This window comes from Cavia porcellus, unplaced genomic scaffold, assembly GCF_034190915.1.
Source record: "Cavia porcellus strain 051 isolate PalLab524CR breed Dunkin Hartley unplaced genomic scaffold, mCavPor4.1 scaffold_19, whole genome shotgun sequence".
Taxonomy (NCBI): Eukaryota; Metazoa; Chordata; class Mammalia; order Rodentia; family Caviidae; genus Cavia; species Cavia porcellus.
Genome location: NW_026947502.1, coordinates 66,764,125 through 66,778,316, shown reverse-complemented (window position 1 = coordinate 66,778,316; position 14,192 = coordinate 66,764,125). Strand labels below are relative to the sequence as shown.

Genomic DNA, 14,192 nt, shown 5'->3' with positions numbered 1-14,192 from the left:
GAGCAGGGCCTGCAAACATGCCCTTAAACAAGTCACCATAGGACTGTCATGCTGCAGAGCTTGAGGACCAGCGTTACAAGCATGTCACCTTCTTTCCTTTGTTATAATTCAGAGCAAAGCTCCAAAATGACAATTTTTTTACTATTTAAAAAAAGTTGTAATAGCAATATATGTGCACACATGTTTATAGAAGCACAATTTGTAATAGCTAAATCTGAAAACAACACAAATGCCCATCAACTGAGGAATGGATAAAAAAGATGTGGCTCAAGATTATATACCATGATCAAGTGGGATTCATCCCAGGAATATAGGGGTGGTTCAACATATGCAAATCAATAAACATGATACATCACATAAAACAGAGACAAAGACAAGAATCACATGATCATCTCAATAGATGCAGAAAAAGCTTTTGACAAAATTCAACACTCAATCATGATAAAAATCCTATGGAAAATCGGAATAGATGGTCTTTACCTCAATCTGATAAAAACCATATATGATAAACCAAGAGCCAATATCTTACTAAATGGCCAAAAACTGAAAACTTTCAACCTAAAATCAGGAACAAGACAAAGATGCCTATTATCACCACTCCTATTCAATACAGTTATGAAAACATCAACCAGAGTAATTAGAGAAATAAAAGTAATAAGGATAGTAAAGGAAGAAATTAAATTATTACTTGCTGATCATGAGATACTCTACACAGAAGACACTCAAAACTCCATTGAAAGATTTCTGGATGTAATAACCAAATTAAGTAATGTAGCTGTATACAATGTCAACACTCAAAAATCAATAGCATTCCTGTACAAGAACAACAAACTCTCACTGAGAGAGAAATAACAGAAACCACACCTTTCACTATCACATCCAAAAAATGAAATACTTAGGAGTCAGCCTAACAAAGGAAGTAAAAGATCTAAACACTGAAAATTACATTACTCTGAAAAAGGAAATTGAAGATTTCAGAAAATGGAAAGGCATTCCCTGTTCATGGATAGAAAGAACAAACATTGTGAAAATGGCCTTTCTCTCAAAATTGTTACACGGATTTAATACAATTCCAATCAAAACACTATTTTCACACCTCACAGATCTAGAGAAATCATTCTAAAATTCATCTGGAACCAGAAAAAATCTGGAATAGCAAAGGCAATTATGGGCAACAAAGGCAAGGCAATCCCTGACTTGAAAATATACTACAAAGCTACTGTGATAAAATCAGCATGATACTGAAATAAAAACAGACCTGAAGATCAATGGAATAAATTAGATACAGCCACAACTACAAACACACTCAAGCCACCTCATTTTTGACAAAGAGGCCAAACATGTTCGCTGGAAGAAAGATAGTCACTTTAATAACTGGTGCTGGAAAAACTGCTTTCCATATGCCAGAAACTAAAACTAGACTCAAGGCTATCACCATGCATTAAACTGATATAAAAATGGATCAAATATTAAATATTTACAAAGTATTAAAACAGAAATAATCTTCTGGGAAAACAAAGCAGGCAGAAATCTTGACGACATAGTGGTAGGCAGAGAGTTCATAAACAAAAACCAAACTGCACATGAGGGAAATACTTCCCAGAATCAACAACTGGAATTTTGCCTTATTAAAAGTTTTTCCATTCAAAAGAAATCTCCAATGGAGTGAAAAGAAAACCCACAAATTGGGAAAATATCTTAGCCAACTGTCCCTCAGACAATAGACTTCTATGTGGAACATACAAAGAATTTTTAAAAATCAGGTCCCCAAAATTCAAAGACACAATCAAAAGTGGGCATCTGAGATGAATACGCAGTTCTCAGACGAAGAAATAAAAACAGCAAAAAAAAAAAAAAAAGTGAAAAAATGTTCAGCACCATTGGTCATTTGAGAAATGCAAATTAAAACAACACTGAGATATTATCTCATTCCAGAAAGAATGGCCAAAATCCATAAATCAACCAATAACAAATACAGGAGGGTCTGTGGGGAAAAAGAAACTCTTCTACACTGTGGGTGGGAGGGTAGGCTGGTACAACCACTGTGGAAATCAGTGTGGAGATTCCTCAAACAGCTAGGATTAGAAGTTCCATTCGACCATTTTCCCACTTCTGGCCGTTTTCCAAGAAGAATTGAAAACCTCACACCACAGCGATATATGTGCACCCATGTTTATAGCAGCACAATTTGTAACAGCTAAATCTTGGAAACAACCCAAGTGCCCATCGACTGAGGAATGGATAAAAAGATGTAGTATTTTTGTACAATGGAGTACTACCCAATGATAAGGAAAGATTGCATTGAGACTTTTATAAGTAAATCGACATGACTTGAGACCATACTCATAAGTGAAATAAATAAAACTCATATGTGTAAATACCATATTGACTCCTAGTGTAAGAAACTAAAAGAGCAATTATGATCCAAAATGTACAATAAATATTGTTTAAGGGTAAGAAATTTCTTGAATACAAAAGTAACTGGGAAAGGGGGAAGGAAGAAGGAAGGAAGGAAAAAGGAAAAAGTCATAATTTGTGTGCTTGTGTGTGTGTGTATGTGTGGCTATATAGTTAGCAAAAATTAGTATATTACTAATTGCAGTAGTTCCTGGCAAAGAACAGTTAATACTCATGAATAGATCAATTTTACACATCTATATCTGGTAATCTAAGTAATCCTTTTGAAGATAATAATATGCAGCATTACAAACACTGTTAAATTCTTATCATCTTGTTTTGAAAACCTGTACTGTGACTGTTTTGGTTTGTTTTTGTTGTTTGTCTCTTTTGTTCTTTGTTTTTCTTTTCTGTGTCTTTTTTTCTCTTAAATAAATAAAAGCGCCTTCCTTGCAAGCAAGCAGTTGTGAGTTCGATCCCCGGTACCAGTAAAAACGAAAAAGACAAAAAAAAAAAATCACACTGTAGGGCCACCCAGATGGGCACACGGAAGAGAAGGCGGGAGCAGCAGGGTGCCTGCATTAATCTGGGGACCCGCTGCCTGTGGCAGAAGACAGGGTGAGCTCCTCATGGGGACTGTTCGTGGAGGCCTCTGAAGGACACCCTGGCCCAGATCACTACACGCCACTACCATGCTTGACCCTTTCGGGTCACCCTCTGGCTTGCTGTTCCCAGGCTCCTCCAAGGTGAGGTAACCTTAAGACAGTCTGGAGACTGAGGTTTAGAAAAACTAAACTGCTTCAGATTCAGGTCCCAGGCAACAACATGGCAAAGCCAAGATCTTAACTTAGGTCTGCCCAATTCAAGTTTGGCTCTGAGGCTTGTAGTTCCCAACCCAAAAGTTAGCACCTCTAGAAGAAAATTTTGAAAACAATATGTTCCTAGGCCAGGCCATAAAACCCATACATTTGCTTCAAATCCCCACAGTGCTGGAATCCACATGGCAGAGGCTCTGGGGAAGACGTCATGAGAGCAGGCTTGGGAGTTGCTGCGATGGCCCCCACCCCGCCCTGCAGGTCAACCACCCCTGTGGGAAGAACTCAGAGCTAGAGACGTCTTAGGAACAGCTGACCTAGAGAGGGGTTTTAGCGTGAGGTCATAGGTGAGCTCCCTAAGGAAAGATATAGAAAAAAAAGAAAAAGGCCCAAAATAGAATGTTGGTAAAATTTCCAGCAGATGCAAGAAGCAGATGCAAAGAAACAAGGGCCAAAGTTCTTTGAAAGGGGGCATTTGTCATCATAAGATACTGCAGAGAAGGGGGAGAGGACAGGCCAGTTCACAGCACCTCTAGCGGTCACCTCCACAGAGCAGAACAACCCTCTGCTCTACTAGTTGATGTGAGCTTTTGCTTATTTGTTGATTTTAAGGGTTGGTTCTCAAATTTCTCATGATTACCACATGCTCCCACTATTCAGTTGGGACATTTGCTACCCCAGGGAAGGTATGTCACTGTGGGATGCAGAGAATGAAGGGTCAGATCCACAGCAGTAGTAAGGTACCATTTACCATTTATATATCACACAATTCACCCATCGTAAGTACCCAAAGCCCGTGATTTTTTTTTTTGGAACATTCTAGTTTTGGAATACTTCCACCACTTTTGGGAATAATTGCAAACAAACCACTGACCCTCCAAAGTCATCTGTACCCAGCTGCCTCCAGAAGTTCCACGCTGACCCCTGATCTTTCCCACTGGTCCCTCCACCTCCCAGAGGACAGGACTGACGAGGCTTGGCCAGACCAGATCCCTCTGGGCAACAACCCAGGACCCTGCTCAGCCTCCTGTGAGCCTTGGGGTGCAGGCTGTTACGTGGTCAGTTCTGGGCCTAAGATAAGCCAGAGCTTTCCCACCTCCACTGCTGGGGCCTGAGGACCCCAAAACCACGCTGCCTTAAGCACAGGACATGGATTCTATTTGTAACCAGAGGTTCTTTGGAAAGAGTAACAGATTGAACCCTACGCTGCAGGGGGGTTCCAGAAGGACCACAGTAGAGGAGGAAGGCAAACAAAGAGAAGAAATTCAGGCCATGGGTAGGATTCCTGCTTTGGGGAGATACTTTGGTTTGTACTGACTTTGACGCAATGATGATTTCTCACTTGTTAAAAGACAAGGTCACACCTGAGATGGACTCAAGGACTACAATGAACACTCCAGGCTGACTCCAGCCCTATTATTCCTCAGCGCTCACTGCCCAGTACACTCGGCTCAGCTGTGCCACCACCTTTGGGACCTGTCCCCAGCATGCAGCCCATGCTGAGCCACGAGACACAGCTGTCCTGCGGGCACCAAACACCGTCCCCCAGATGGGTGTGTAGCTTATACGAAAATGGCAGAGAAGCTTAAAATGTATGTGAGGTTTATTTACCAAAGGAGCCAAAGGAAATGTTCAGTGTTACAGACAAAAGAATTACCAACTCAGTTTATCAGTGGTGGCAGGCATGAAAGTAGAATCTTCAAACCCCTGTTTCTTCTACAATCAGTCTCATCTGAACTCCACCTGGCTCACTGCAGAGAGGTGCTGACCACCAGGGAAAGATGGTGACTTTGGTGACCAAAATGGCACATGAAAAGCAATGTTGTCTTCACAGAGCAAGGGAAGGACAAGATTTTTCTGTGCATTCCAGAGGCAGAGGCATCCCAGAGTGTCTTAATTTTGCCAACAACATTTCAGAGCTCTTTTCCTCATATGCCCAGACAGAGTGAAGGCCTCTGTATTTGTGATGACTTCATGCTCAGCCAAAAGTAAACACACTCTCCACTTTTTTCCATGGACAAATCCTAACCCCAAATTGCCAGCATTGGCCTCTGCAATCCAAATGGAAAGCCGCCTTCCCCAAGAAAATAAAACCTTTTTAACTCAATAATACATCTTGGCTGCAAAAGCAAACTTTCCTAAAAGCTTCCTAGAAATTATTTATCATGCAATCATGCAGAGAGATGCTGCAGATCCCATGAGCAAACCCTACCAGTGGAACAGAGCCACTGCAAATACATAAGCCAAGAATCCACGAATAAACGTTCACTTCGGCAGACACCTGCACTCATAACCTAGGCAACGCATTTTAACATACACAGAATCTACAACTCAACACACACGCACACACACACACAAGCACATGCACACTCTTCGGTACTACCTAACCGGAACATGCTTTCTGAAGACAGGCAATGATAACACAAGTGCCAATTTGAATAAAGAGCAAAATGGCGCTCAAGATGCAGCTCCACAGCTCTTTGGTCTGGGTCAAACTCATCTCATTCCTCCTGCACATTCCAACTCAAATCCCTGAGACTAGAACTCAGTCCTCCACCAGCTAGTAAGAAATGTAGACTTGAGGACTTACCAGGTTGGAATTGGTAGCGTTGGAATCATCTTCTGGAAAGGGAATATAGATTGCTAAGGCCACACAATTGGCAAAAATAGTCAGTAAAATAATTATTTCAAATGGTCTGAGGAAGGGAGTTAAGGAAGCCATAAGCACAAGTGAAACAAACACATATCTACATATTATTTTTAAATGAATCAAAGATCGGTAAGAATTTTGTTTAAACAATGCATTCCAAGCCCCTTGTATTCTGAGAAGAAACATATGCCTTTTTAAGTGCTTCTCGTGGGGCCCCGCCAAAATTTTTCCTAATATGTCAAAAGCAGTGGAGGCCAGTCGCGTGCCAGAGTAAACATAGATTTCTAAAAACTTTTTTCCCCTTCTTTTATTTATTTAGATTGTGTTTGACTTCATTTTCCCTCATGCATGCTTAGCGTAGCTTTTACTGAACAGTGCCTGCCTCAGGCAGGACTCCCCAGCACCCCACTTTGGCACAGCCACCACCTGGGGACCCAAATGCATCTAAGACAGGAGAGCAGTAAAAAGGAGTTTCAAAACGAAATGACCTTTCATATTTTCCATTGAAATTTGGAGACTTTACTCTTTACTCGTTCAAAGTAAGGTTAGGAAGGGTTTTTTCTTCTACTTCTAGTTCTCCTTCTCTTTCTCCTCCTTCTTCTGTTTCACTCTTTGACAGCTTCCAGAGGGCCGGAAGCCTGGCCAGGTGGCTCAGGATCCCCCAGAGTGTGTTGCATGTTTAGAGAAGGGCAACCATTTCCCTTCGTCTGGTTCTCCAGAGGTTCTGGTTCTGCCTTCCATAGGCTAGGCTCTGCTGCTCCTCCCAACTTTTACGCTGATGACCCTGGGCTGTAGAGAACCAGCCCAGAGTAGGTTCAGTGATCAGTGCACGGAAGGTGCCACACCTGATGTCTCAGTCAGAACAGCAGGGCTGCATGCACCCTCCAGAGGCGATGAACTAACGTGATAGCACTCTTCCAATGAGGCCTGCCCCGTACCTGCAGCTGGAGGGCCAGACGGCTCTTTACAGGAAGAGTCTAATTTGTGCCCTTCCAGTTCCTTCCTCACCCACCTTTCCCCACTGCCACACGTCCAGTGTCATTCATGAAGTCTAACGAAAGAAGGAAGAGAAAGAGGGGATGGAAATTGCTGCACAAAGGGACCAATTTAGCTCTCCCAGGAAATAATGAAATCACAAGGATAAAAATGTTGGAGCAGGAAGAGACTTTGGAGATTTTCTGGTCTAAACCTGTGAGATCTAGAGAGACTTGAGAAATCTTCCCAATGCCCCATACAGGATAACTGATCAGCTGGGACTAGCACCCAGACTTCCTAGCCACCTAGTACAGCACTTACCAACCACTATAGACAGCTTCTGGCTTGATTTCACATGCAGCACTGCTGAGGTCACACCTTCCTGAACCTGGGAGGATCTGAACGACCACCTTAATGATAGGACCCCCACAGCACTTGGTATCACTGAGAATCCATTCACCTTGCAAGCCTCATAAAAGGTGGTATGTGAGCCTGGACATTTAAAAGACAGCAGACTACAGACCTGTCCAACCTGTACATGTTACCAATATGGATAATAAAACAGTCTGTACAAGATTCCAATCTGGCAAAGAATAGAGCCAAGACCAGAACCCAGATCCACTGACCAATATTTTGCATCATGCTGGCTTTGAGTTGGTCAAAAAATCAATGGTAAGGATGTGACAGAGATGCTGGTGATGGAGATGGGACAGTAAGGACAAAGGCTAACATTCAGTAAGAGCCTACCTAGTGCCAGGCATTGTTTTAACTACACTACGCAACCACCCGGCATGGAAAAGTTACTACCCCACTGCTAAAGAGGCATACTGAGACACAGTAAGGCTACACGTTAACTTGCCCAAAATCACAGAACTAGTGGTGGAATAGGATCCAAATTCAGGAAGTCGGATTCCAGAGTCTGAATTTTTGAGAACTGCCTGATACTGATCCATATTGAGGTCATCTAGAGCACATTTAAGAAGCCAGTTCCTTCAGCCCTCTGACTGTAGCACCTCTTCCTTCCTAAATCTATACCCACCTGCTCAGGAATGTAACACTCAGCTGGGAACTTGTCGGTTTCACTCTTATCATGTCCTACTCTATGCCCTCCCCGCCAGGGGAGCACAGATCTACTGAGCCAGACTGCATGAGCACCCATTTGGCAAAATATCAACTCACTGCCTCCACCAAAGTGGGGGTAGCTAAGCCTGCAATTGTCAGTTGCACTCGCCCAGCACCAGGCTACCTGCCCATCATAGCTAAAAAGCATCCAGCAAATGTGGGGAAGATATCAATCAGGTATAAAGACATCAATCAGGTAAGGGAGAAGACTATCTGTTAAAAAAGCAGGGAAGAATCCAGTTAAGACCTGGATATGCTCTGTCTATGCTGGGAAAAACAGATCATTTTTTAAACTGCCTTCCTAATGACGGTATCAAATTCTATTTTTTGAAGAAAGGAAGATAACACCAGGTATCTTCCTGCCTGTCCAGCTATCCTTCCTAGGTGATGTGGAAAGGCCACCCAACCAGCAGTGCTGAGGCTGGGTCCACATCCCCTTTTTCAGGTGGAGAGCAACTTCCCACAGGACAGGCAGCTGCAGCACCATGCAATGAGTTCCCGGGGCCCCTGCATTCCAGCAGAGCTGGGGTACACACTCTCAACACTCACCCTACTACCCATCTAGTTCTACTAGTGACTATCTACTCCCTACCTCGTCTCATGTGTACCACGTAGTACTATAAGCAAGGGTGAGAAGTACATGGATTCTGGATACTGCAGAATCTGGATTTGAAACTCAGCTCTGTCAATTGCCAGCTGTGTGATTTAGGGGAAGTTTTGTTTTGTTTTGTTTTGTTTAATTTTCTAGGCCTCACTGCTCTTAAAGTTACTTCTATGTTGAAAGGCTCAAACTTTCATAAGATGGACACTGCTTGCTCAACAGAAGCTTTCTTTTATTCCCGGATCATCTTTTACCTTCCAACCATTATGCAACATTTTAAAATATTTCCCTAGAAACTTATTAATGGGATCTAACCTCCACCCAGATCACCAAGTTAAGAGACCTGGTGGCCCTCCCCGAATGAATCTTTATTATAATAATGTCCAGCACCAACGCCCTAGTTTCTAGCACTGTCTATACCCACCATATAACCCTGGGAAGTCTTGAGGGAAAAGTCACCCCTTGAGGAAGTCATGGCTGGACCTATACAGAGCTTTAAAGTTTTCTCTTGGCTCCATGACGCTTGGATGATTTAAGAGCCTTGTATTTGCAAAGTGAGAACCCACCCCTGTTACTTTGTCTGAAGGAACTCTTTCATTAGTTTCTCTATATACACAGTGGATCTGTGTCTTAAGACTCCAGATCAATGTTTCCAGTTCAGCTATACTTTAGACTCACTTGGAGAGATTTTCAAAATCCATAGGTGACACTCAGGAGTTAAGAGTTTGTTAAAATTTTCCAGGTGATTCTAATATGTAGTCAAGGCTGAGTTCTCAGACCACAAGCAAGAACCAGGGCCACTGACGGCTACACTCCCTTACATCTCCTAGGTGCCTGCATCCCACCGTCATAAAACGGGAGAGAAAACCACTATGAAGCATCTTGTAATGACTGCTCACAATCACATAAGTGGATCCCAGGCAAGCTCAGGTGTGTAAGATGATACTTCGGAACCTATTGTGTTTATTTTCCCCAGAGTTGCTTATTATGAGTTGAGTATTCCTACCCTGAAATGCTAAGGACCAGAAATGTTTCAAATTTGGGATTTTTAAAAAGTATCTGCACATAATGCATATAACAAGAAATCTTGGGAATGCAGCTCAAGTCTAAATCTGAAATTTCTTTGTTTCTCATGCACCTTGTATATTTAAGCTGATGGTAATTTTTTTATAGGATATATTTTGTGTGACTGTTTTGACCACAACCTGTCACAATGGGGCAAGTGGGTAATTTTTCACTTGTGACATCATGTTATCTCTCAAAAGTTTCAGGTTTTGGAGTAATTCAGACCTCAGATTTTTTCGGACTGGGGATGCTCAATCTATATACAGTGTCCTGGGAAGAAAAATTGGGTAGCTTGTTATGCAAGCAGATTCCTGGGTCCTTTCCCAGGAATTCAGAAGATCAAGTCTGGGTTAGGGCTTAGAACTCTGCATTTTCACAAGCCTCACAGACGCAACTGCAATCAGTCTTAGACTCAGAACTCAGCGCCACCCATACAGCCTCCTGGTTCTGAAACCCCAAGGACCAGAAGTCCCCTGCCCAGGCTAGAGCATAAAGGATATTTCCATTCAACAATGCTGATGCATGCTCTCCGGATAGGGTTCTTCAGAGTTAGGCAGAGCAGGGCCCGAGGCGGCCGCGTGGCAGTTGTGCCACTCTGCTTCTTAGGTTTCCCATACTGCTGCCGCTTCCGCTGTGTAGAGCTGACAGTGGAGATGGTGGTATTTCCAGCACTGCCCATCAGCTTGGCCTGCCGGGCCGCATCGATGGCTGCCTGCCAGGATAGGGCTGCCCCCGGGGTGGGGATGTGCTCAGGGGCCAGCCCTGCAGCCGCATTGGCATTCATGTTGGCATGAGCTGGGCGTGGGCTGCCATAGTTGGAACCTGCAACGAGAGAAGAGAGAGGACAATTATCAGATTGAAAACATAAGCACATGGGACATGCTTTGGATTCCAGACAATTTTATAAACTCTTATTTCAAGCACATGTCACTCCCCTCTCTGGCCTCACAACCTCATCCAAGGAAGGCAAAGGATGAGATATGTGTGTTACAAGGTGCAAGGGCCTTTCTGGCTCTCTAACTTGCACATGGTCATTAGGTTCTCGTCATGCAAGCCAATCTAATAAATTCTCTCTCTCTCTCTCTCTCTCTCTCTCTCTCTCTCTCTCTCTCTCTCTCTCTCTCTCTCTCTCGTGTGTATGTATATTCCACTGATTCTGGCTATATTAGGGTTCTTCCTTTTCCTCTGAAGAACCCTAATACAGCCAGTCAGAACATTTTCATCCTGAGGGTCTGTCCCAGAGAGAAAGAAACTCAGTATCATGGGATTCGTGCATTTAGCCATGCCTGAAGTTAGCCCTATTCAACCACAGGGAGATGAGACAGATGTGGCCTCCGAGAGGACCATGCCTCAGAATCACCAGAGCCTCCCCTCTCCAGGCCATTTCCTCTACCCACTGTGATGACAGAGTGGTTTACATAACTTACAACTATGTTCATTCAAGTAGGGTCTCTGTCCTGTGCAACCAAAAAAACCTGACTAACGTGCTTGCTCCGGGTCCAAACCTTGTATCTGGCTGAGCTGTCATTTTTACAGGCCCCAAAGTGTGTCCTCTCTATCATAATGAACAACCAAAAATAAGTTTCAACTCTACGCCATCTGATTGACATCACTGTCTACAATGCTGTACTTAAAGGATTCCGAGTACAACAGGAAAGCACATCATGATAAATTAGTGATGCTTACCATGGGCACTGAGGGTAGGGGATGGTAAACACACAGATGCTACATTTTCAGCACCCATGCCAGAGACCAAGCTGAGCACATCAGGTCTTCTCTGCTACCAGCTGGCCAGCTGCCTCCTACACTGTTGCCATCTGGTCCCTGTGACATTAGAGCTCCACCCTACTCTCCAGAGCCCGGAAAGTTGTGTCTACTATACCCAGTTCATGGCCACGTGCATATTTGCAACGTGACACAGACCTCCTCTCACCATATACGCCCTTCACCCTTCTCCTTTTGTCCAGGCAGCTCCACACCCCCAAGGTAAACCACATTCACTAGGCTCATCGAGAACCAGATATTTCCTCTACTGAAAAATTTCCTCTTCCACATTTCTTGTCACAGTCCTCCCTGTATTCACTGCGTGGATGGATCATAAGAATAAAGTGAGATAGTCCCCAAGAAGGCTAAGAACCCTAACCTTTCTTAGAAGACCCCACAGGGAAAAACTAAAAGAGTGGATCTGAATTAATAAACGTAAGAACTGCTTTAATAAGCAGCAAGATGAGTGTCTCCACTTAACACATAAGAAACAAAGGAGCATATGACTCACTAAAGGTCACGAAATGAGACAATGGAAGATTTCTGCAGTACACAGGACTCACAGTGAACTGGCAGACTATACTCCTGCCTCCTCACTCACACACACACACACACACACACACACACACACACACACACACATCCACTCCCCATGCATGCACACGTGTGCTCACATGTATGGTGATACATAATGTACACATGCTTCTGGCTTACGGGCATTGAGATGGAAGGAGCTGCACTTCCAAGAACATCCTATAGATTCAGTAAGATCTTCTTAGGACACCATCCGAGACACCAACAGTCCCCACAGTGATCCTCAGGAGCCTCCAGGGTGGATGTGGGTAGAACACATTCCCATTTCTATCTGCCACGCTGGGGTAACCAAGTCCAAAGAGGTCTATCGTATTTGCTTCACCAAACAAGACCAGAACTCTTAACCTTGCTCTGTTAAGTCTGTAGTATATAATTTGTCTTTCCTAGACTACTTGGCACTGACAAAATTGAATAGCCTATTTTAGCCTCTGGACTAACTTTTCTTCCTTCACATAGTTTAAAATCAGCCATGTCTCCCTGCTACTAGCCTCACACTTGAGAGGAGCAGAAGCAATGGAATATAGTGTACATGGAGGAATTATTAGATTGGCTTCACATAAGCAGAGATTGGATGGTCATGTGCAAGTTGGAGAGTCAGAAATGAGCATGTTCATTGTTAACTTAGATATCTGATCCCTTCTCTCCACAAGATGAAGCCATGAGACCACAGAGGGGCTGCCATGTGCAAACTCTAATCTTTGCACTCATTCCTGGGCATTGGCCTTTATCTCCCACTCTCATATAAGCTGTCAGCTCCAAAAGCCCAGCTGTCCCAGGAATCCCTGGACAGCACACGAGAAGAGGGGAAGAAGCACTGGGTCTGAGAATCCATCCACAGAAAGGATGTGTCAAGTCTACGCATCCTGTGTACCCTGTGCATGAACAAAATGGTGGCCACCTCTGCAGAGCCTCGTGGCAATTCTGAGTGCTAGGTCTTGAGAGGCTAACTTCTGAGCCCGCCCCCACTGCACTCCACAGGGGACCTTATTTATATTGTGAACTGTTCCCAGAACACAAGGATTTCTCTGGAGTACACCATCTGGAGAAAGCATATAAGAATAGCCCCTTCGGGAAAAGGGGAACATCAACTTCTCCGTGGCAGGGGATAAGAAAATGACCCTCAGTGTTTTGGCCCATATATCTCTAAGCATTTTTACAGCCCTTTGATGTGACCAAGGACACTGCCGCAGTAAAAACACAGCCAGAGACGGGTAAGACATGTGTGACCGCTCATGGCCAGTCTCCTCAAGGGCTAAATCTCTAGGCCAGTTTAGCCTCCCCTTCTCTAAGTCTTTCCCCACCCATGGGATGACTTCTCCCCCAAATCTAAATTTCTGTGGTTTGGTCATCCCCAAGGGACACAGTTATTCCAGAATCCCAGGAGTGGGAAAATCTATCCTTGGCACAAAGGTTCTAAATCTAGAATAGCGCTATGGGCAGGAAGAACTATCCCTGATGACTTCTGTTAGCTTGAAATCGCCACCCAATGCAAAGAGAAAATTTTTCAAATTATAAAGCTGATTCAAAACTGTCTCCTGGATGCCAGCTGAAAAGGCGACACCATTTAAGTCTCTCTGGCTCCTGCCTCGTCAGGTTATTTCCACCGATCCTCTTGTTTCTAACTGAGTCTCACAGCAGCAGCTCAGCAGATCAGGCCACTCACAAACAGCTGGGCGCTCACAGTGGTGACTCCTTTCCAGGACATAAAAAGATAACTTCCATTTGCCAAATGGTTCAGGTCTCCTGAAGACAGCTGCAGCTCCCTTCTCCTGTACACAGGTGCTGTTGCTTCTCAGAGGGATCAGAATGAGGACAAAGACCCCCACACACTGGTCATCTTCATGGCCTTCTGCTTCACAAGGGTTTCCTGAGGAGTCTAAGTCAGGAGCCAGGAGCATCTGCTTCCATAGTATCACTGGGAGTGATGTTCAGTGTTGGGGAGCTAGAAGGTGTTCAGGGAAGAAAAGGCTGACTTTTTCTTTCCTCCATCTCCTTCATGCACCTGATCAGAGGTCACCCCCGATGGTCAACATTATTTGCTAAGTCTATAACAATAATGATATCATCATAAAGATGAAGGATTCTATACTCTGCACGGCCCATATATTGAACACTTTGTCCCAGCTCGTAGTGCAATTAGAAGGTGGCAGGACGTTTGGGAGGTGGGACACAGTAAGAAAAAGACAGGTTATCAAGGATGTGTTCTTGA

The 14,192-nt window shown here is 43.9% G+C and overlaps 1 protein-coding gene across 1 annotated transcript in view; it reads right to left on the bottom strand.

Annotated features, from left to right (window-relative positions):
• Cacna1c (calcium voltage-gated channel subunit alpha1 C) overlaps nt 1–14,192 on the bottom strand; it is a gene marked incomplete at its 5' end in the record, with an annotated part of 685,364 nt that overhangs the window by 544,821 nt on the left and 126,351 nt on the right. The window contains 2 exon segments of the mRNA NM_001172923.1: nt 5,803–5,908; nt 10,126–10,447. Of these exon segments, the coding sequence (NP_001166394.1) occupies nt 5,803–5,908; nt 10,126–10,447 (428 nt within the window).